Raw genomic sequence first — 24,811 nt, 5'->3', positions numbered from 1 at the left:
AACAGCATCAGTGGACAGAATGGACAGAAAAACATTTGAGGTAGGTTTCACTGAAAATACTTAATTTCTGCTATTTCATTCAAAATTGCCAATACTAATATGTGGTTCTTCAACAACGCAATGATTTGCTTCCAAAAACATGGAGAAAATTTTGCTGATTGGGATAAATAAATGACTTTCCTGTATCAGAGAGAGGAAATAAGAGAACAAATAACGGAATCTATAAAGAAGGAATAGTGTTCTTTACTTTTTCTGAGCTAACTATTTTTTGCAGTAAACCTTGAGACCCAACCATCCTATGACACCAAACAGTTGTCTGATCTATGGAGGGCAGTAATCTTTTGGGAACATAGCCATTAGCTGCGCAGAAGCTAAAGAACATAAGCTTTTGTTAATCAGTCTTTACATCTGACAAACCAGCTGAAGCAAGGCAGCAATGTAGGACAGAAGAAATTAATTCCAATAAGGAAAATTAAACTGATAAGTTCAAGAGGTAAAAATTGTCAAGAGTAATATGAAATAGAAATAGAAGTTGTTCAAGCCTATTTACCACCTAAAATAGTGACTGCTCTATGCCAGAGAGGAATGGTTTGAAGCAATCAGGTGGTCTGCCTTTGTACTGAGTGCAAGGAATAGTTTTCTGGAGATGGCAGGGAATGGTGCAGAAAGACTATGGGAGAAAGTTCAGGACAGAGTCTTCCTGAAAACTCAAGGAAATGATTCAGTAAGGGAGTGAATCCAAACAAACAGGGGTTTGATGTAAATGGTAGTAAGGTGCCAAGTGGATGTGATTTTAAACAATGTGAGTTCCATGGAAAGGCTCTGTTAGCTAGCCATAAACAGAAAGGTACAGGCAAGGAAAATCTTCAGTGGGCTGCTTTGAGGTGAATGAAAATTCTAGCCTTTATTTTGAGCTGAAAGTAGATGGTGCTTGTTGTGTTCATGTTAAACTCAGGATTGTCAAACTGTAAACAGAGACAAAGGGGTCACTTGATGATCACTCATTTACTCTGCTTTCCATACAACACTGCTGTAGTTAAGGAGCACGTGTAATAAAAGCAATAAATCTGCCTTTTCTTTCTTCACATTGTTAAACTGCCCAGTAGTAACAAGTACTTGTACCTGTGCAGGATCCACATTAGCAGTCCCCGTGCAGTGGGAGCTCTGTGGGAGCTGATGCAGAGAACATTTTCTGTTCTGGTGGTACACAAGGCATTGAGCCATTTTGGCATTAGTGATTCGGTGTGCCCATGACACACAGACTGCCACTAGTGCAAACCAGTTTGGTGAGCTGGCAGAGGAATTTCCTGCAGCTACAGCTCTGTCTGCTGTTCCCTACCCTCTGCAGAACCCTACCCTGTTAATGGAAATTTCACTCTGAATGAGTTTTTATAAGTTTGTCAAAGTGTTAAGCCAGCAGAAGACCTGAGTGGAGAAAGGTCTAATCATTTACCATGACAGCAAGCTTTTAGTAAGAGAGGAAAGGGAAGAGAGACCATGAGATGCAACAGATAGGCTGAGAGCAAAGTAACAACAGATGATTATCATGAGTATACTGACCAGCACCCTCAGTCACTGAGCTGTGCTTGGACATTGTGTAGGAATCCTGGAAGAGCTGAGCTCCAGTGGCAGCCATGTATGTGTGGATGTTGACATACACACACATCTGTGTGTATCTCCTATAAACCAAAAGGACAGAATGAAAGAAAGCTGCTTGAAGGAAAGGCGGCCCTTTGCCACCTTCTGTGTCTCCTGTGTCTTCACAGCAAGGAAAGGTGGAAGCAGAACTAGTGGTCAAGAAGACATAACACCAGCAGAGCAGATGAGACGTGGGATAGTGTGGTACCAAGTAAGAGGAAGGGCCATGCCACAAAGGGTCTTAAATTGAGAACCAGGAAGCAGGAGAGAGGTCTGGAGCAGTTATAGATACACTCAGAGCTAGGGCAAGTGTAGTAGCCTTTAAAGAGCTGTAAAACATTACAATAAATGTTTTGTAGAGGGAGAGGGTTTTACAAGATGCCAGGGTTTGAGATGAGGAAGAGGTTGAAGTTCTCAAATGGTAACTGTCCTGAAGCTTTGCCTTAGCACTTTTAAGTATTAATTTCAACACAGTGATTTTAGCTTGTGGTTAAAGACAAGATCTCTTTAATTTCCAGATGCTTGAATTACCAGTAAAATGTTAGATTTCCACAGGAAATAAACACTCGGTAGAAAACGTTTCCTTTAGTCAAAATGCCAGCTGCCTGGCCAAAAAGCATATCTGATGGAAAATTTTCAATCTCCCTGAGCTCCAGGTGTTTGAACTGTGTCCATAAACACTAAAATTCTTTAGTGTCGATCACATTTAATCTTGTAGCTTGTTTGGGGGATTCTGGGCACAAAAGGAAAGCAGCTATGTTTTTTTAAATTTTCTTGCATGTATCAAAGTAGAACCCGAACCTTATATGTTATCTGAAGAATGGCAACCTAATGAAGGTAGTCTCTGCTAGTTCTGTGTAGAAATCAAGACTGAAACAGTAAAATTTTCCACACATTCTTCCACAGTCTTGTGGGTCTCTGTATTCTCCCATGGACCTTTTTTATACATTTTCATCACTGTTCTGTAAAACCACCTCAGAATAAAATTTCTGTGCTTGAAAAACATTCATGAACATAATGAATAATACCATTCTGTGATATTGTGACATAAAAGCCAGAGCTGTAGGAACACCACCTGGTTGACAGTCTAATCATGAAAAGATTATGAAGAGTCAGAGAGTTGGCTTCCTGGGATGCACTGAGTATGGGGAGATATAAATGGCCCAGTTGTTCTGCAGAGGGGAAAGCTGAACCTCTGTCCTTTAAATTCTGACCTTTGAAACCACTAATCCATGAATCCCTACTGAAATACAAGTATCCTGTTCACAGTGAGGTACCTGAGCTCACTTATCCTTTTGTTAAAAGAAAGGTAAATTCTAGAAACTATTTACATTAAAAAGAGAGGACTGGCCAAAGAATACCCATCAACTTTATTTCCTGTGAAAAATCAGGTTTTACAACTGAACAAATACTCCTTCCAGAACAGTATTCCAGTACTGACTTCCTGTCGGTATCTACCTTGATTCATTGGCAGAGTGATGGGGGGAAAGTACAAGAAGGCTGTGGAGGAGAAAGCTCTGTGCTATCAAACAGGAGGAAAAAGCTGTAACACAGATGATACAACATGAATTAAAATAATGGTTAAATATGCTGCTCAATTAATAGCCTTTGTCTACTCTTCTGAATTCCAGATAAATTACTCAAGGCAGCATAACAGTAATGTCAGAGTCCTGAAATGTCAGTAAGAGTAGCAGGACTGAAAAACAGACCAGGAAAGGAGCTCTGTCAGCCTGGGGCACTCAGAGCCTCTTTAGAGGAAAGTCCCCAAGAGAGGGAATAGGCACAGGAAAGGCTCACCAGAGTCCAAGCCCACAAACAGATAAGGTTTGAGGAAGAGACCAGTGTTGCTAGGAACTGAAAAATCATCCCCAGCAAGTGGTAAGTAACTAACCACAGAAAATGGAGTGCTGTCTCCAGTGTGGAAATTCAGTATTCTAACAATTCAAACAGTTCATTTTGCTTTAGCCCACGTTTCTTAATCAAAATTGTTTATGTCCTGGGTTGATAAGTTCATACTCAGGTACCTGCACTGCAACATCATAGGAAAGCTATTTTCAAGGCAACATTAGCTGCAAAGGTTCCCAAGAAAACTTGGTTGTGTAAAGTGAGAATTTGCTTCAGAGGGTATTAAAGCCAGAATTTCAAAATAGGCTGATGAGGTCATTTCTGTGATTTGTTAGCAGGTAGTTTTTTAGCCATTGCATTTATCTATAAGTGGTCTTTGAGAGGAGTTCTAGCTAGCATGTAAACTCCAAACATAATCTTAATGTTTCTCAAAGCAACTGAAAGCCTCCGTCCTTTCTCACAAAAGTAATGATCCGTAAACAGTTCTGCACAGAGGTAATTTAATGTACTGGAAATGTTCCATCCCTCTTGCAGTTGTTATAAAATCAAATATCTACATCCATACTGAAAGAGTAGTGCAGAAATCTTACACACATTTTGAATTCAACACTCGGGATTTTTGCAGGAAGAATAATTTCATTATCTTTGTCTATTGAAATATGATACATTTTATACTAAAAGAAACAATTTTTTAAGTGGGAACAAGTGGTTCATGAGTAAATACTGCCCAAAAATCCAAACAATATCAACAGATGTCATTAAAACATTCAGAGAAACTCCCCTTTGACTTTAGACCAATATGAACAATTTTAAGCCAAGTAGGTTATTTTTAGAACTTCTGAAAACTGAAAATAGGGAAATCTATTTTAGTTACCTTCTCAACATTAAATATTGTGTGTGAAGGCCACCAGTGCCAGTTCATAATTTTAACACAGTAAAAATGTGCGTTTCATAATCATATAATCAAGTGTAACACAGAAAATGTGGGATGATTACATTAAAAAGCTTTATTTCACAGATCGGTTTATGGCATCTGGAACTCATTTACATTTGAGTGATAGCAACCTTTTCCTTCCCCCTCCCATTTCAAGCATCTTGTAGTAACAAATTTCCATTGTACTTCTTTTCTTTTCCTGCTTTGCCTTCGTATACACAATTCCTCTCTCCCATTTTTCTCCTAATGAAAGTGATCCCATAGTAAATAGAAGCCTGAAAATTATGTGTTCTATATGCAAAAAGTGACTCACCAGTCTGCTCTTTCAGTTGGCTGAACTGACCCACTTTCCCAGCTCGCACATGTTGGACTCAGCAATGCCCCACGCAAGGCTAAGCCCAGGAAAGGGGAAGGGGGGAGTGCAATGCCAGTGCTCTGGTGCCACTCAACACATGGCTTCTCAAAAAGCTCTTTCAACAGGCAGCACGGAGCATGGAAGCACAAAGGTGGCAGCCACCCCTCCGACCCACTGCCCAGCTGACATTTAGCCCACCAGAGTGTTCTGCCTATGAAAGGGCACTGTCCCTCTCCACTCTCCATGGCAGCACCGTGGTACCCACCACAACCACCACTGGCCTCCTCCTGGGACACCTAGCGATGGGTAAGGATGGTCTGAGCCAGGCTTGGCATCCTTTTTGGAGACATCTTATCCATGAAGAGCCAGCCTCCCAGCCAGGGGTTTCTTATTGCAGAGAAGAAGATTAGGTCTCCCCTGTGTCAGTGGACCACAGAAGGAAGGGAACCATTCTTCCACCTCATTTCCAGCCCATATGTTTGGATGGAGATCCCTCCTGATGAATATGATACTTAACTGTTTTTGAATGGGTTTCCTCCTTTTCCTCCCAGCATACAGGCATTCCCCTGGAGGAATCATGGCTTTGACACTGAAAAACAAAAGGAATAGGTTTCTTAGTTTGGAGATTTCTGTGTTTCAGACTGCTGTACAAAATGACAGCACTGAGAAAGTTCCGCCAAGGAAAATGTTTTTTTCCTTGAGTGTGACATTCAGCAACACTAAAAAGAGTGGTGGCATTAGTTAAGATAGATGCTTACAGCTTATTCCAATTTCCTACCCTAATATTATTAGAATATTGATGTTTATGTTCAATTTTCATTTTTTTCCAATTAAGTATACTATGCATGATAGAAAATGGGTATAAAATATATCCTGTTTACTGGATATCCACCTTTTTTTTCCCTTCCAGGCTCATTTCTAAATTCAGCTAAACAAATAAGAATGAATAATACTACCCGTCATCTGCAGGGAGGATTTAACAGCTTTTAAAATACACAGGAATATTATCTCCATTACTGACATTGTGACTAGTAGGTTGCAATTATTCAAATCAGCATTTCTCCAGATCCTCACATCCTCATTTTTCAAGGCTGGAAATATGGCTGTTGGCAGCTCAACATGTGACACACGGTTTTGTGGTTAGCACTAGGACCCAATGCAGCGCTGACTGAGGTGACAATTTTCACACAAAACTTGGTCTTATTGATTTATTTGAGTATGTTAGCCTTAGAGACATTGCAGGATGGGAAAAAGTCTTTGCATTCAGTCTGTTTAAATCTTCTGGAGATTAGCTGAATATCAAAGTGTCTTGTTTTTCTGTCTGAAAGAATATTTTAGTCATGCTGAGTGCTGTTTAACAGTGAGTGCATGCTGCCAGAGAGGTTAGTATATCTCAAGAGTAATTGCTGCTTTGTGTAAGATATAAAATGAAAGGGGACTTCTATGTCACAGAATCAAATCCCATGCTGGTGAACGTGTGTGTCATGTAAAGCAAATAATAAACTTACTGAGCTTAATTTAAAAACCATTTAGAAGGGCTTTCTTCTTCATTGAAAGACAGCTTTCTGATAACTAGAAACCTCTCGCCTTCCAGCTTAAATTTGTTCATGGTCATTTTATGCCCATTTGTTCTTCTGCCAACATTGTCTTTTAGTTTAAATAGCTCTTCCTCCTCCATTGTGTTTACTCATTGGCATATTTTTAAATATCAGTCATATCTTCAGTCAGCCTTCATTTTTCTATTCTGGGACAACCCAAACTCTTTTATTTCCCTCTCATGTTATAAACTGTTTTTTCTTCCTATCATTTTAGGAGAACAGAATTGAGCCCAGTTTATTAAGCAAAATCTAAAATGTATTTCATACATGCAAGCACAGCATCCTTTGCTAAATTGAGATACCTTAGGTCTACTGTGTTTCCCTCATCTGGAAAATCAGTTATTGTGTCAACAGACAAATGCCAGGTTACTTTGTCAAAATCATTTATATCTACATTCCATTTTTACTCCAACTAACTACAGCTGTTATTTGTTCTCTCATTCTGAGAATTCATTCTGAAATTATGCATAATATAGAGATCAGACTACTTGTCTTCTCTCAAGTGCAGGTTATGGTGGAAACACCAGTCATTCTCCTGTTGGTGCAATGTCAGGCATTAAATTCTTTCAGAAATAGAACCATATTTTTCACTATTACTGGAATGATTTCCTGTGGTGTCAGATGGGTGAACTGCCTGTCCAAAGTTGATGAGAGATTTGATACAGTACAGTAAGTACTGCTGCAGGTTAAGATTGTGCCATAGCCTTTGCTTAGATAAAACCTTCTTGCCGCCTTCAAAGACCTTGTTAATTTGGTTTAATCTGCAAGTTCTTTTTCTTTTTAACAGTTGGCCAGTTTTTAAGGTTACATCTACTTTCACAGGTTTACTCCTTTAGTTGGAAGCTAAAATGGTGTGGAGATGCCAAAAGAACTGCAGTTTCTTCTGAGACCTTATATTTAAAGATAATTTCTTTGTGTTTGTGGTGATTGACACTGTTTGGATGCCAGGTACCCACCAAACCCACTCTACCACTCCCCTCCTCAGCAGGACAAGGGAGAGAAAATCAAACAAAAGGCTCATGGGTTGAGATAAGGAAAGGGGGAGATCCCTCACCACCTACTTTCACAGACAAAATAGACCAAAGTAGGGGAAATCAGTTTAATTTATTACCAGTCAAATCAGAGCAGGGTAATGAGAAATAAACCCAAATCTCAAAAATATCTTTCCCACACCCCTCCCTTCTTCTGAGGCTCAACTTCACTGCATTTTCTCTACCTCCTCCCCCTGCAGCAGAACGAGGGAATGGGGAATGGAGTCTGTGGTCCATTCATTGCACTCTGCCACTCCCTCCCTCTCAGGGGAAGGACTCCCCACACTCTCTCATGAACTTCTCCAACAAGAGTCCTTCCCACGGGCTGCAGTTTTTCACAAACTGCCCCAGCAAGGTCCCTTCCACAGGACCCAATCCCTCAGAAGCAGGCTGCTCCAGCATGGGTGCTCCTTGGGATCACAAGTCCTGCCAGCAAACCTGCTCCAGTGTAGGGTCCTCTCTCCGTGGGTCCACAGGTCCTGCCAGGACCCTGCTCCAGCACAGGCTTCCCATGGGTTCACAGGCTCCTTCAGGCACCCACTTGTTGTGGAGTGGGGTCCTCCATGGGCTGCAGGGACACAGCTGGCTCACCATGGGTTGCACCATGGACTGCCAGGGAGTCTGCTCTGGTGCCTGGATCACCTCCTCCAGCTCCTTCTTCACTGACCCTGATGCCTGCAGGGCTGCTGCTCTCACATATTCTCACTCCTCTCTGACTGCAGGTGCAGTTGTGCAGGCTCTTTTCCCCCTTCATAAACACATTACCCCAAAGGTGCTGCCATCACAGCCCTGGCCGGTGGCAAGTCTGCCATGGACATACTGGACACAGGGAAAGCTTCCAGAAGCTTCTCACAGAAGCCACCCCTGTAGACCCCCACTACCAAATCCTTGCAGGTCAAACCTAATACAATATTGTAATATTTTCATGTTCTGATTCCTTCCTGTCCATAATATGAATCTGTGACTCATAGTTCATGTTTCAAAACAGTGTCACATGCTAGACTTCCCTTCTCTTGCCCTCATGAGCAAAGTTAGAAGGAGGAGAAAGGCTTGAACGGCATAAATCAACTGAAAACTGAAAATTAAGAGTTCATTCAATTTCCCAAAAGGGCGACTTTGTTTTAAAACCCGTTCTGGATCAGTTGATTAGTATGTGACAGCAAATAGAAATAACTACAAAGACCTCAGCATTCAAACTGAAAACCAGGAAATAAATAGCAAACAATATGAGCTAGAATTTATGGAGTGCAAAATGCCAGTTAGGAAAGATAAAGTCCCAAAGGAAAATTCACAAATCACAGTGCTAAAGACAAAAGATAGTGTGCTGTTTAGAAGAATATTATGAAGAAAATAATTCTAAAAAGTGTGTACAGTTCTAATTAGATGGAGGTGGCTTTATGTTAGAATTGTATAAAAGGCAAGAGTGCTCTACAGATTTATTTCTAGTCTCTGAAAAGAAGGAGAATCATGCACTCCCATCAAACAAGAATAAGCCATGAACTCTTCAGGCTGTCAACAGGAACTTTCTACAGAATTAGAACAAAGGGTTACCACAGCAACATGGTATGAAGCACTGCCCCAGCAACTGAACACCAATGTCCTAGATACACATACAACCAAGAGGTGCTACTGCCACTACCACCAATGCCAGTAGTGGCATGTGGTTAAAATGAGTCTGAGAATGCACAGACAGGAATAAAGAGAGAGTCAGAAGGTTCATGGCTAATGGTCCTAAAAACATGTCTGAAAACAGCACTTGAATTTGTTGAGCTGCACAGATCCATAAACCATGAAAACATCTATTTTAGAAACTGAAGAAGAGCATGTATTCACAGTCCTACCTGGACTATGTTTTCTCCTGGTCACCTGTGAGCTCTTCTCTCCAGCCCTAGGACAGAACAGCCCATCTCCACCACTGAAGGAGGCTGGGGGCTCCTTCCCCTGCCAGCCCACCTGTCTCATGTGGCTGGGAAACAGGAAGATCCTGGGTGGACAGCACTCAACTGTTCAGAACAGCTGTGCTCTTTGCTTTCTCCCTGTAATGCTTGAGAGCCGTCACGTTCTCTCTACATGTTTGAGGTAGGATGAAAATGGACCCAAAGAAGCAATCTTCCACCACTCCAGCAGAAAGAAAAGGGTCTGACAAGCTTGAGGAGCTTCAGAAGGAGGAGAGCTGGGACCAAAAGGATCACAATTGCTAGAAAAGGATAGATGTGGACCATAATAATTTGCTTCTTTCAGATGCTTGTAATCACTACTGGCATTCACAATGAATCTCTAAACACTGGGGAAAGCTGAAGGATAACTGAAAGATAGCTGTATATTATAATATTCAGAGAAGGGAAACATAATGATCCAGCTATCCACTGGATGGCAAGACTGACATCCATCCCAAGCAAAATACCAGAGAAGCTGATAAGAAAAATTAATTACATCACTTAACAGAATTCCATGGAATATAATGCTCTTTGGAGTGAAACTAGCTTGCTGAGAAGTTATCATCTCTAGCTGACAGAGGAGTTCAGTTGTATTAGTAACTTAAGTTAGCAGCACAACATTCTGCTTTTGAAAAGCCACAACAAAACATTACAGTGCACAGTTTCTACAAGAAAATAATCTGTCAAGTGACAGAATAAAAGGAAAAGTAGTCATAGAGAAATCACTGCTAAATAGAAAAAAGTTTTATAAAGACCATAAAGACACCAAATTCAATGCAAACTCATTGGTGATAATATTTACAAAGTTATAAAAATTTAGAAGATTGATAAATAATGCTGAAGACACAATGAAACAGAGCAATCTGGAGTGCCCAGCAGGCTGTTTCTTTTTATTCACAATGTATTTTAATACAGCCAAATGCAGACACTTGCATCTCTGAATAGGGAATGCACGTCATTGATACTGAATAGGGACTGCATCCTGAAATGTGAGTGATTCTTGAAAAGAATTAGGGATCAAAGTGAAAAATGAATACAATCCATAGTTTGAGCTGCCAGGGAGGGGCTGCGGCAAAGGCAGCTAATGCAGATGCTAACCTAAGTGAAGTGGTTTTACATCTGTTTAAAGATATGATAAGACTGATGCTGGAACAGTGTGTACAGTTTGCATGTAAGTATTTTTCAAGTAATGTTAGAAACTGGTAAGAGGAAAGAAGCTAAAATAAATACTTGCAGACTGAAGAAATTTCTTTGCATAGAAAAAAAGATTTAGGTGACTTGACTAGAGTGAAGTACTTCCAGGGGAAAATATGAGTACTGAATTACTTAAATCTGAAACACAGCAAGCACTTAGAAAGTGAGGCTGAAGTCAGATACATCCAAATAAGAAATTAGGCATTAATCTGTAACATCATGAACATTTAAACACTGGAACAAGGTACAAAGGATTTAATGTATCCTGCTGTCTTGAAACCACTGTTACATGCCTTTTTGTAATATGCAGTTTACCCTAACAGAAGTTAAATTAAATAGAAACAGTTGAGTTGAATGCAGGCATATTCAAGGAAAAAAAAATACCTTTGGTAGCTATAGGAGGTCAGATTGCATTATCCAATGATCTCTCCTTTCACTAAATTTTATGAATCATTTCCTGCCTGAATGTAATCACATACCATGCATTCAGTGCCTGAACTACAAGAAAGGGCTGTGCAGACCACAGCTTCAAAGTGGAACAGTTACTGAAGAGGCAGCCTGGGAGTGAGAAGGCTGTGTGAGTGCTCATCCCCACCATGCCACAGCACCGTGGTGCAGATTCACCAGCAGAGCAAGAAGGGGATGGGGCTGGACTTGGAGCCAGGACTTGGCTCAGGATTATGTTGTTTCCACCTTTGGCAGGGTCAGCTCTGGAAAAAGACTTCCAGCCACGATGGCTCATCAACAGGACAGAAATCTACCTGCCTGCTCTCACTAAATTAATTGTGATTAGCACATTTGTGCCAAGTTTTCTGCTTCTAATGAATGGTGATGTCTTAGGAGAAAATATGGTAACAGTCTTGGATATATCCATGTAAATAGCATGTTTCTAGCTGAAGCAGCCCCACTTAGAAAATAACTGGAGCAAAGAATGCATAAGGGTTGTGAAACTGAGCCCCACAGCCAGAGTGCAGGAGCTCAAACTGTTTGGGTTATCATGAAGAACAGCAACAGAGAACTTCCGTACAATAAGTAACTACATTACGTAGGAAACAAACATTTCGTGACAAGAAACAAACATTTCTAGCAAGATCCAATTTACTGAACTTGAGGCTAATTAAATCCAAATAACAATTAAATTACTATCAAAATAATTTACCAAAGCCTGTAGAGGATTCTCCATCACTGAGCACTTTTTCATCAAAAATGTTTTTCTTAACAAAACTAATGGACCTGCATGGTAAGAATTTGTTGAAGGATGTCTGATGGTCCAGTTATACATGAGATTGAAGCAAGATCACTGTGGCTCTTTCTGACCCTAAAATTTCCTCTTCTGCCTCAATTATTTCTCCAGTGAAAGAGCAGAGGGCTAAATCTCAAACATGAGGAGTTTTTAGAAGACTAAAAAGAAGTATTTAATGCTTTATTTAGAGAGGGTGTTCTATAAGTACCAGCGATCATATGTTGTCTGACAAAAACACATAAAATCTCTTTCATTTCCTTTGAAAAAAATGTGTACAGATTTGGCTATGTTTGGGGCTTCTGGAAAAAAAAAAAAATCCAGCTTGCGTGTGCTCAGGAGCCTTGTTGTAGTCTGACAGTTATCTACAGCTTCTGCCTGAGCTGAGCACACGTCATCCCCTTCGTTCCTCCTACAGGCATCTGCACTGTGCATGTGCATCCCTGTGTGCCTCACAGGCCTCCCCTCCCAGCAGCAAAGGCAGCGCTGGACCTTCCCTCTTGCTCTCCCTCCCCATCCTGGTGCGACAAAGGACTCCAAATATCAGGCACAGGAACAAAGAGCCAGCCATGGGAAGAACTGAAGGAGACTGGGACAAGGCAGGGAGGGATACCAGGCAGTGTGTAGTCCTGACTCTCAGCATCCCTAAGACCTGCTGAGAGATGCTGCGCTCTAAAAGGCTCCGGAAAAGGATGATTCTGGAGAGCTGCTTCTGTATTAGCATTAGGAATTCAAAGTATCCACTGAAAATTTGGGGAGGTTGCCAGAAATAATGTGGCCAGCACCTCCCTACTGCAATCTCCCTTCCAGGTCTCTTGTGGGCTCCATTGCCTTAACTGCTTGCCTTACGAGAAGCAATCTGAGCACTGGGAGCCAGACTCCTGCCCCAGCTAGGGTTCCACAGGGGATGTAGGAATTAGGGCTGCAGGATGCAAGGCACACCAGTCCCCACTTTCTGGGAGCCTTGGTCTGTTCTAAAAGTGATGAGCACTCGGTTCTGCAGCTGGAGGCAGCCAGCACTGAGCTCTGTGCTTGCACCAAAGGCTGAGTCTTCTGGAAAATGATCTCCTGAGTGCCTGGCATCAAGTAAATGAGAATAAGTATTTCAGATTTATCACTTCTAACAAGTCCATATGTCTCAGCAGTATAATAAAGATTAATTCAGTAGTGGATTTGATGTTCTTAAATAGTAAAGTCACAATTATCACCTAACAGTCTGTGACAAAAATAATAGCAGTTTTCTTGCACAGGATTTGAACAGTGCATAGTGCAGAGCTGAGACTATGAGGTGAATGGGGATGATAGAAACAAAATACCCAGCTTCTATTTTAGTATGAGATTAAGTTTAGTGCCTGTCCACACAAGTGAGGAATTTAACAGCTGGACTCAATGTTCTTAGAAGTCTTTTTCAATCTAAATGTTTTATGAATTTATGTTTACGATGTTCTTAGAAGTCTTTTTCAATCTAAATGTTTTATGAATTTATGTTTACTCCTGGGTCTCCTAATTTGCAAGTGCTTGACTTTAAAACAGAGCAGCCCTTTGCTACAGGATGGATATGTAGCTACACTCTTCTTCTTTAGCAGAACAATAATTTCCACCATTATTCTTCCTTCACAAACAAGTTCATCAGGGGACTGAATTGTCTCATCAGCCTTTCTTTCTTTATATGTTTATATAAGAAAGCCTGAAATTAAGTTCAAGGACATTTCTTTTGAGCTTTGAGGATGCAAATAAATAACTTCTTTAAAAAGCTTAGATGCAGTTTTGATGGGTTTTTTTAAGTGATGTTTGAAAAATACAGCTGTTTTTAGAACTTCTAACATGCACTCTGTCACTTGAGGAAGTATACAGATGGAAGCACATACAAAAACACACCAAAGAAAATTAATAGTGGACATATGTCTGGTAAAATACTTTGTAGTTAGTAGAGTGATATCTAGAGTGGACTTTTCATAGGAAGGCATGAGCAGTGATGAAAAGTTTTTCTACAGCTGGGGCATTTAGGATATAGTCTGAACCATATGGATTATTTGATGACTAACAAGACAGTCAATTTTGCATTGCAAGATATCCCTCAGTAAGGATATTTGTGTAGCATGTTTCACTTTTAAACTCTCAGGAACATAATGTCTTTGAGATCTCTGTTCCTCTGTTCTGTTTGCTGGAACCTGACTAACAGGTCACAAGAAAAGCCGATGTTGTGAAAGCATGAGCATCATTTCCGTAGCAAATCTGACTAAAACCAGTAAGATAGGTCAATGAAATACTTCTACCACGAATGAGTAATGTAGCAAGGCCCCAGCTCAGCTGTCTTCTCTCTAGCTATCTAGGTTCAGGTTTTGGGAGCACCTTTATGCTAGCAACACAGAGCTCAGTGCAGAGAACAACTCAAGCATGTTTGTTAACTGTATACATAATTTCTCAAACAGGTTCTGCCCAGATTTATCTCTGTGCTGTCATGATAAGGCTTCTAGAGCTAATTAATTATTCAAGTTTATGCAGTTCATTATCTTGTCTTCAATTTTAAGTGAAGGATAAATATCCTTAGATAAAAGAAGATAACAATATCCCTTTGAATTAATTGTATCACTTTTTTTCACAAGACACATGCGGCTGTGCACTGGCTGCCTTTTGTGTTGTTTTATCCTCATGCCCCACTCCACCATATGTTCCACCATAAGGTGGTATATGCTCCACCACCCACTCACACACTACTGTGATGGGGTAAATTTGACATTAGACATTACTTGGTGTCACAGAACTAGCCACAGATTGCAAATATAATTAAGGACTGGTCCTCCAAACCCTCCTGTAAGTTCACTGGCATTCCTGGTGTTATTGTCTCAGCCACCTACGTCTTAATACCCTGCTTGTCATTTCATCACACTTCAGCTGTCTGAGGTTTGGGGGTCTCTTTGAAATACTAGAACAAGAATCTTTAATAAGACTATTTATCATCCTGCATCCATCCGAAGGACTAGACTAGAAGTGTGGTTGTACTGAGTTTGTGTGGCCAGGTTTTGGTAGCAGAGGGGCTACAGGAGTAGCTTCTGTGAGAAGATGCTGGCGGCTTCCCCCATATCCAACAGAGCCAATGCCAGGCTGCTCCCAGGTGGACCCAGCACAGGCCAAGGCAAAGCCAATCAGAGACTGTCCCTGTGATAACATATTTAAGAAGGGAAAAAAAGGTATTGTGCAGAATAAATTGCACTTGGAGGGTAAGAATATGTGAGAGGAGCTACTCTGCAGACACCAAGGTCAGTGAAGAAAGGGGAGGAGGTGTTTCAGGTGCCAGAGATGAGATTCTCCTGCAGAATGTGGTACAGTCTGTGGTGAGGCAGTGGTGCCCCTGTAGCCTAAGGAGATCCACAGGGAGGCAGAGTTCCACCTTCAGCCCGTGGAGAAGACACACACCAGAGCATCTGTGGATGCCTGACAGGAGGCTGTGACCCTGTGGGAAGCCTGTGCTGGAGCTGGCTCCTGGCAGGGACCTGCAGACCCATAGAGAGAGTGTGTCCAATGAGTGTCCCCCATGGTTTGTGGGGGATCTGTGCTGGAGCAACCTGTCCCTGAAGGACTGCACTCTGTGGGAAGGGACCCACACTGGAGCAGTTTGTGAAGAACTGTAGCCTGTGGGAAAGAGTCAGGCTGGAGAAGCTCGTGAGGAACTGTCTCCTGTGGGAAAAACCCCACCTTGGAGCAAAGGAAGGACTCCTCTCTTCAAGCAGTGGGAGAAACATGTGATGAACCGTCCATACCCTATTCCCTATCTCCCTGCGCCTCTGGGAGGCAGGAGGTACAGCTGGAAAGAAGGGAAAGGTGAGGGGAAGGTGTTTTTAAGATTTGTTTTACTTCTCAATATCCTGCTCTGAGTTTGATTTGTAATAAGTTAAATTAATTTCCCCAAGCTGAGTCTGTTTTGCCCATGACAATAATCGATGTGTGATCTCTTGCTGCCCTTATCTCAGCTCATGAGTCCTTTGTTATGCTTTCTCTCCGTTGACCAGCTGAGGAAGGGAGTGACAGAGTGCTTTTGGTGGGTGCCTGGCATCCACCCAGGGTCAACCCAACACAGTGGTGCAATTTTGGAGTAAATACAAACAGCGTGATGGGAAACCCTGAGTTATACAAAGGGAGGCTACAGATAGATTAGAGGATTGAATAGATGAGGTAGAACAGAATCACTAGCAACCATTTCTAGGAGTTTTCTCCTGTCAAGTCAAAATGGAGCTTAAATGGAAGTTTCATCAAGAAATAATTGTTTATCAAATTCAGGGAGACTCTCCACAGTAGCCAGTAAGATGGTGATGGTTTTCTGCAACTGGACCAAAATCCAGTTCCAAGTCTTTCAAAAAAGTCTGTCCTACACAATAATTGTACTCTCATTGCTCTGATTTCTCTCTTTTTTTCCACAAAAGGCTTCTTCAAAGATTTAAGTTGTACTCCAATGCAGAACAGGAGTAAATTATGTGACAACTCATATATTTTGAATATATATATATGTATAAAATATATAATTCATTGGTATCATATATTTGCATTTTTTCTGCACCACTAGAGACAGTGTGTAAAGAGACAAAAGTTGGCTCAGAGACACAGCTTGTCCTCTGAGGAGCCTGTGTGACAGCAGGATAACACAGCATAGCATTCTCCTTCAGTAAAGAAGCAAAAGAGACCTGGATCTAAGGCCAACAAAAGACTCCTCTAAAAGTTATGAAATGTATGTAGGACTAGGAAGGCAGGCAGGAAAACCTGTAATACACCTAGATGTAAAATCAGCTTATTCTGGAGAACCAATCCTATTCTTCTCCAGGCTTTTCTCTCCTTTGTTGTTCCTACTCAGTTATTCAATGAAAGAAAAAGAGTAACTGAGGATGAACTTACAAGAGACCCATAACAGAGGCTCAGCAGAGCTTAGGTATGTGAAGATCCAGAGGTAAAACAAAAACAAACAAAAAAAACCACAAAAAAAACCCCACCCACAAAACTTTCAGGGAGAAAGAAAAAGGTGTTTTTTCTGAAAGCTTGAGATGGAAAACAGGAATGCAGAGAAAAACTGAAATGAAACATGAACTATTTTCTCCTGGAACTCTGACAGTTATGTTAGCTTGATGCTTAAATTGACATTGTTATTGCTACTACCATTGCATTTCAGTGTCTTAAAATGTTTGTGCCACCATTGTAAAAAACACTTAGTTTGAAAGAAGCAGGTCACAGATTGGAAACACACACCAAAAGCCAGGCAGCCGTGTGCTGTTGTCAACCTTTTGCTCAATTCTTGCAAGTCCTCAGTTTAATGAAGTACATGAAAATCAGAATGGAAACTCAAAAGTTCCTGTTCTTTCAGATACTGAATCTGAAAACAAAAGTAATAATAAAACCTGATGTTGCTCATATTTTTTATATATATACAACTAAAGAAGTAACAATGGTTGGAAGGCAGTCTAGTTTTGTCTGCTGTGCTGACAAGGCACTACTCCATCACCTTGGTTTGGGTAAGTACTAAAATACAGTGCAGGTCCTTACTTACCAATGTATGAGGCCTATGCGTACATCATAAAGCTCAGCAAGGCCAAATGCAAGGTCCTGAACATGGGTCAGGTAGCCCCAAGCACAGGCTGGGCAGAGAATGGATTGAGGGCAGCCCTGGGGAGGAGCACTTGGCTCCAGGGAGACTTCACATGAGCCTTCCAGGACCTAAAGCAGGGCTACAGGAAACCTGGAGAGGGACTTTTCACAAGGGCATGTAGAGATAAGACAAGGGGTAATGTTTTCAAAGTGAAGGCAGGCTTAGTTGAATTGTTAAGAGGAAATTCTGTACAGTGAGAGTGGTGAGACACTGGCACAGGTCAGCTGGAGAAGCTGTAGATGCCCCATTCCTGGAAGGGTCCAGGTCGAATGGGGCCCTGAGCAACCTGACCTAATTGAAGGTGTCCCTGCCCATGGCAGTGGGGTAAGAATTAGAACCTTTAAAATCCCTTCCAACCCAAACCACTCTGTGATCTATGATCCTGTGTTTTCCTCTCCAGAAACAGAAATTTCTCCTTTGTAAGCAAAATATTCCCATTATGGGTTTCAGATCTTTGGATATACCTACCTTTTTCATTTGTTATTTGACAACTGCTGTAACTTTTTATTGTAAATACTTTTACTGTTTTAGAGACGTGTCCAGAGACAAGAAAAAAGTTTTAATACATTTTCAAATTACCTGCAGTACTACTCTCTTCTAATATTACTTATATCTGTTACTACCACAAAGTAACCAATATATAAAAATTAGCTCTCATTAATGATCCTAGCTGTGTTGTTTTTGATATGCTCATTAAGTTTTGATGATGTATTTTTAGATTTTAAAATATTAATTTTCATAAACAAGTCATGACTACAAGTATTTCACTTTATATAATTAGAGCAATAGATGGGGAGGAATTTGACCTCTTTCCTTCAAAATTCCCAGGATTTTGTTTTTCTCTAAGATAAAAAAGCAAATATTTTATCACAATTTTATCACATCATCCTATCACAATATCACTTGTCATAAAGCATTTGCTACTATCCAAAACCACCTGACACTTATAGAGAAGCTAGTATCAGATTTACTGATTCTCATCCACTCCTGAAAAGTAATAAACAGGCATTTTTCATGGAGTGAAAATCACAGGGAATCTCCCCAATTACAGGGTAGGAGAGAGCTCTTTCATCTGCTTTTGTAGCCTGTCTTCCTTCCCCAGTCCCTTAACACCCGTCTATCCCAAGACAGAAAGATTTTGTTAATCATTGCAAATGGGACTGAAAAGACCCTCAAGAGACTGTACAGAACATCATTCCCTGCTTCATACAGAAGCAGCTGTACCAAAACCATTCAGAGGTTGCATATCTGAGAAATGGCTTGTGAGCATGAAAGACTTGTCTGCTTTTTCTAGCTAAATCAATTGATTTAATAAAAAAGTGCCACATCTTTCTAGTCTTTTACCCACTTAGGCCATCATAGCTGTAACAACCCAGCTGTTAAACCACTCCCCAATGATGCTCATACTGAAGAAGTACAGTTTCTATGAGTACCCCAGAGATTTTATTCAAGCACTTAACTATCACTAAAATCACAATTTTTTTTCCCCTAGGTATGTTAAACTAAATTTTCCTTATTACAACACACAGTATGATTCTACCATGATTTCTTGTCCTGACATTAACCTACATTGTAATTGTAACCTACAATGTAACTGACATTACAGCTTAAATTCAACTAAGTTTGCAGTTAATCCTACATTTCTGATGATTTTTAACTTCTTTCTCTTGACCTTTCTTGTCTCTAGACAGAATAATTATTCTAATGTTGTAATTGTATTCTAATCTTGTAAGCGATATTTTTACACACCTGATAATCCCTTTCACTCTGCTCTGGACTATTAATTTTATTTGCAATTTTTTCTCAGGTACTCTGCTCCCAAATGAGTGCAATACTCCAGCTGAGGACCTAGCTGAGCTGAGCATCTCAAAGTAAATTGATGTACCTCAGAAAAACCATTTCTGTTCTAACACACCTTTTTTACAACAGTGCAATGCTAATGACTCACGTTTAGTTTGTGAACCACAAGAGTTCCTCTTCCTTTTCTCCTTAGCCATTCCCTATGCTATATTTGAGTACATGATGTATTACTGACTAAATATAAACCTTTGCACTAAACCTTATAGACTCATACCCTCGTTGGTTTTCTGGAGGCTGTGACTGTCAAAAATCACTCTGAATCTGACTTTTCCATAGTGCCTGAAACCTGTTTGGTGACCTCTGCAGGCTGAATGCCCACATGCTCTGGCCCCTCACTTGAGACATTCATGAAATAGGGAACAGTGTGACAGATCCTGTGGAGTACCAACCTGAATTGAATGGCTGTCCTCTCAGTATACCCTTCCAAAATCTCTAATGCCTATACTTGCCCACAAAGCAACCTCATCAAATTTTGTTTCTCTATAAATGACCTGAAACAACAAGAAAGCACAATGTTTGTGGAGTGATTCCTCATTTTAGGACAATGAAAGGGAGACTCAATCTGACAAGTGCACTAGGAGTTCTCAGATATCAGAAAAACACATTTAGGAGAAGCAAATTCTTGTGAGAGACAACAAGGCCAAGAAGAGCTGCCTTCCAAACAATACTGCCCTGAGTGTAAGGTAAGAACATAATATTTGAAGTTTCAGTGAAGAAAAAAGTTCAAGAGATTAGCATCATGACTCCCAGGGATCTGTACACTACCAAATGTAGCAAAGAGCAGCCAGGAAAGACAGTGATCCCAAGACTGCCATGCATTTAACTTCACTCAGTTTCAGCTGAACTGTTACAGAAGAGGGAGAAAGCCTCAAATGGTGGGTTTCTACAGTCCCAAGAAATGACAAGACTGGATTTTTTGTGAGCACATGCTTTCAGCGAGCTGAACATACTGAAATGACCACCATTCAGCATCAACACCAATACAGTTAAAGAGTAAGGAATAAATATCTAACAAATTAAGTGCACGGAGAGATATTGCTGTTGAATACAGAGCAATAGCTCTGGAGCACCAGGCAGCACTGCAGGCACAGAACAAACACGATTGCAAACACCACGTTTTGGACTTAGCTTCATATGGATTGCATCATGCAAATTATTTGTGTTGCCTGCAGATGCAGCCTTAATTCAAAAGCATAGACAGTATGGCCCAGCCCTCATGTGACAAGTACCTGGGTACAGACTAAATGCTTTGTTCACAAATGCTCATACTACAGACCTTCCACTGACAGACAGCTAAGCACTGCCACCCTGCACAATTTTACACAGCCATCCTTTGCTTGCCCTGTCACTGCACACCAGAAGGAACCTCTCAGAGGGAAAGGATAAGATTGAGAATAAGGTCTCAGAAAGGTAAAAGAGATCCTTGTGATTGTAGCTGCAGACCTGTGAACCTGAGGGTTGCACTTGAGTGAACAGCTCCTACCTGGTCTATGCTGAAATGGTTGTATCACACACTAGCACAAGGAACCTTGGGGTTTGGAGCTATTTGGGGTGCATTTAGTTGATGTTATGTCGGCATAATTTTTTTCCACCCCACCTGTGCAACCCTTTAAGCGCATCAGTTTGAGTTCTGTAGTTACCTATGACATATTTGAAATGTTGACAGCAGTACCACACAGACAGGACTTGCTACCGAAATCTCAAAGTTCAAGACTCTGAAGGTAAGTTGAATTAAATCCAACATGACTGTGAATGGCTCTGTGGGAGCTCTGGACTGACAGAGACATACTCCTAAAGCATTTCCGTCTCAAGATGTTCATCTGGTTCCTGACTCTCAGTCAAGCTCCTTGCAAAGCACCTTGAAATTTTCATTCTTCCTGCAGACCCAGAAGGGTCACTCCTCTGGAAAAAAAAAAAAAAAAAAAGGCCTAATTGGTACAGACTAGGCTGCATATTTGCCATCATATCCACCTTCTTTGCTTTGACCTCAGAATGTTTGTGGACATTGTGACCTGCAGTTTCCTAGTGGCAATTTGCACAGAGGGCCAGCAATGAAACTGCTTCTCTCAAAAGCAGCAGCTCCCGCTTCTGCTAACCGAGTATGGCTTTCTATATGTGCGTGTATATATATAAGTGACCTTTTGCACCAGCTGGTAGCTGACAGGAAATTAATTTCTGGGGCAAAGGTATTTGTCTGATTCTCACACCTTGTTGCAGAAGTGCCCTGTTCGGAGCACCAGAAAGTGCTGGACCACTGCAGAATCCTCCTGTCCCGCTTTGCCATGGCCATGTGGTGACAGTGTCCACCAAGCTGTCACAAACATGGCAGCTAGGCAGCAACTGTGTGGGAACGTTCACACTGGCAAATATCCCACTGCCTACCTCACAGCCAAACCATGCCGCGCTCTGCCCGTACCAGGGAAGCAGGCTGGAGCTTCCTGCTCTCCAGGTAAAGGTAATCCCCTTCAAGCGGGAGCAGGAAGGGTTGAGCATAATCCCCCTTGTGCCACTCAGGCAGACTGGGTTAGCAGATGATGAATTGTGGTTATTTGAGCTATATCTTATTCCTCATGGGTAAGCCAACTCAAATTGAAAACACCAACACTCTTCAGCAACAAGTTTGTGTGTGTGGACATGACTCAAATTAGAAGCAATGTCTGAGTTAGGACTACAGTTATTCCGTAGTGAAGACAATTCCATGTTATCCAACATCTCCTTCCTGGGCTTCAACTTTAATGGTTATTCAAACATTTCTTTAAAAAAAACGCCCTGGCTGACACTTCCTACCCAAACTTGGCAATTCCTTGAATTTTCCTCCAAAATCTGCTTTGTCCTAGCTGTCTCTGGGCACAAAGAGACACTCCCACATCCTTTACATTCCAGTTGGGGCTAATTGAACTCACATGTCAGCATGAGTCAGCAGTAATTACCAGGAATATTAAGGAAAGCTTTGGCACCGGACTTTGATAATTCAATAGCAGAGCCCCCATGTTCAGTGTGGATTGAGATTGGATCAAACCCCTTAAACACACGACAGCAAAAGCTGTATTGAGTTCTTTAGTCTCGTTTAACTACACATGGGCAGTTCCTGATACTGAAAGCATCTTTTTTTCAAAGGATATATTTTTTTATGTACCTACAGAAAGGAAAATCTAATGGAAAAATCATTTCTGAGTACTAAATCCTCCTCGCTGGATTTTAAATCTGTTTATACGCTGAAACCGGTGAATCAGTGTTAGACTGGCTGGCTGGTTTTTGTAAGCACTCGCTTTGCAAACAGGGCCTAGAAATGCATTTCCTCCTTACAATTCCTGAGCAGAAATCTGAATCAATGGGAGGCTGAGGTAATAACATACCTCCCCCCTCCCGTGGCTCAGTTGAAATTAAAATCCTGAAACCACAATAATAACCCGACTTTTCCACATACGAGTGTTCATTCCCCGGCTCTCTTCCTGAAACAGTCCCTCTCCGTACACCTTCACCCTACAGACTGTGTAGCCTTATGCTTCCAGAGCTGGGAGCTGGAGGTGTTTACACACTAGGCCAACACAACCCCTAAAATCCTAATCTTCTCCCTGACACTGAAGAACACTCAAACATACTTTTATGGTCAACTAAGGCAAAAAAAATCGTTTGTCACAAATGTACATGGACGCAGAGAAGCGGTGGATGCGGCAGTGAAAAGTGAGGACTGTCTCAGCCTGTGCTCTGGCAGAGGATGCAGGAGCAACTGTGCTAAAGTCACCATCAAAACCTAAACTGGAAACTCTTTCTGGATCTTTATTTCTACAGTAAATTTTGTTTTGATAGAAATAAATTATTGCTCTTGGCTGCAAATTAACCAAGTGTCTTGCCAGTGAAATTGGTATTGTCAGTCATTAAGTCTCTCACTTAAATAAAACTGTTTTAGTCTTAGCCCTGAATCATAATACTCTCTACGTGTTCATAAAGGAGAACTGTTTTCTTTTATCTAGTACAAACATATGTGCATCAACATTCTTCTCAACAGACTACTTCTGAACCCAACCAGATCATTCAGTTTTATTTAAATCCAGTCCTGGTTGTCTTTTTGAAACCTCCAATTACCAAACATCAAGCATATTCTTGTTTTTTTTTTTTCTGGAGGGTTTTTTCCTCTTTTTTTTTTTTTTTTCCTGGTTAAATAGTCCATCTCCCAGAAACTTGCTAAATTACACACAAACATTGTCTGTGTTCGGGGGGAAAAAAAGTTTTTTACATGATATAACTTGGTTTTATGCGATTTAAATTATTCTTTAAAAAAGACGCAAAACTACAGCTTCACCCAAAGACGTACAAAATTCTTGTTTACTAAACAGAATAATACCAAGTCAGAAAAAGCACCAGAGCCTTTCCCTCACTGCTTTTTCGCCCTTTGGTACGTCAAACTGAAACACAACAAGAATCCGTTGCGCAGAAGTTATAAAGCGCTCAAAATTATTTCCAAGTCAAGTACTGGCTGACCCTAAGGCAAACCCACCCTGTCCAGCTCCAAGCGAGTGCACCTGGGGCTCGAAAGAGGCAATGTGAAACTTTAGTTCACTTGCTTTCCCCTCGAAAGGTTTCTCGAAGCGTCAGTGGAAAGGATGTGGCCAAGGTGCCGCGGCGGAGACCTCCGCCGCCCCGGTTTCAGCCCTCGGGACTGACAAGCACCGCTCGGGCATCACCCCATCCCAGCGTCGGCCGGCACCGGCAACCCCCGGGGCTCTCTCCCGGGCGCTGCAGACCGTCACCGGCGCCCGGCGGGAAGAAGCGCGGCTCGTCCTGCGCGGCTGCGGTCCCAGCGCCGCCGACACGGGCGGAGGGACCACCGACACCCCGGACACAGCGGGCGGCCAAGCGGCCGGAGCCGACAGTCCCCCGGCTCCCCCGCACAGCCCAGGCTGAAGCCTGTCCTGCCGGCCGCGAGCTCCCGAGATGCAGCGACTTACCCCACGGTCCCCGCCACGAGCCGGGGGTGCGAAGTTTCTCCGGGCGAGCAGCAGCCCCCGGCCGCGGCGCAGGGCGGCGGGGGGGGGGCGAGCGGCGGGAGCGGGCCGGAGGGCGCCGGCGGTGGGGAGGATGCTCGGGCGCTCGTCCCTCGTGATCCAGGTGGCGGGCGGGCGGCCGGGGGAGGGGGCGAGCCGGCGCTGCCCGCTCGCACGCGACCCGCGCCCGCCGCGCCCCGGCGGCGCCAGAGGGCGCTGCTGCGGCGGCTCCGGCCCGCGGGGGGCGGGGGCCGGGCCGGGGGCCGCCGCGATCCGCCGGGAGGGACCCGGCTGCGGGGTCGTCCCCGCCGCGGGATCCACGGGGGAGCCGGGGGGAGCCGGGAGCCCGCTGCCCGCGGTGCACCTGCCCGCGCCGCCGAGCAGCCCGGCTGTCCCGAAAAGCTGAAAGGGAAAAGTGCCGTGCGGGTCCTTCCCCGCCTCGTGGATGTCTGGAACAGCCTCAGTGTCCCCTGCACCGGTGCCTCTGGCCCCCGGCTGCCGCTCCGCCCGGCCCCGGGGTCGCCGCGCTTGTGCGGTTCCCGCGGCATCAGCACAGCTCCCT

The 24,811-nt window shown here is 42.5% G+C and overlaps 1 protein-coding gene across 1 annotated transcript in view; it reads right to left on the bottom strand.

Annotated features, from left to right (window-relative positions):
• AHRR (aryl hydrocarbon receptor repressor) overlaps nucleotides 1-24,332 on the bottom strand; it is an 83,083-nt gene extending 58,751 nt beyond the window's left edge. The window contains exons 1-2 of the mRNA XM_005517341.3: nucleotides 24,214-24,332; nucleotides 5,290-5,361 (exon numbers count right to left, since the gene is read on the bottom strand). Of these exons, the coding sequence (XP_005517398.2) occupies nucleotides 5,290-5,351 (62 nt within the window). The 5' untranslated portion in view covers nucleotides 5,352-5,361; nucleotides 24,214-24,332. The remainder of the gene's footprint in view (nucleotides 1-5,289; nucleotides 5,362-24,213) is intronic.
• Nucleotides 24,333-24,811: the final 479 nt, after the last annotated feature.

The sequence above is a fragment of the Pseudopodoces humilis genome, chromosome 1, assembly GCF_049639895.1.
Source record: "Pseudopodoces humilis isolate 2021_Gansu_Grassland_sample_001 chromosome 1, ASM4963989v1, whole genome shotgun sequence".
Classification (NCBI taxonomy): domain Eukaryota; kingdom Metazoa; phylum Chordata; class Aves; order Passeriformes; family Paridae; genus Pseudopodoces; species Pseudopodoces humilis.
The sequence above is the reverse complement of the archived record's forward strand: the minus strand, read 5'-3'. Positions and strand labels throughout refer to the sequence as shown.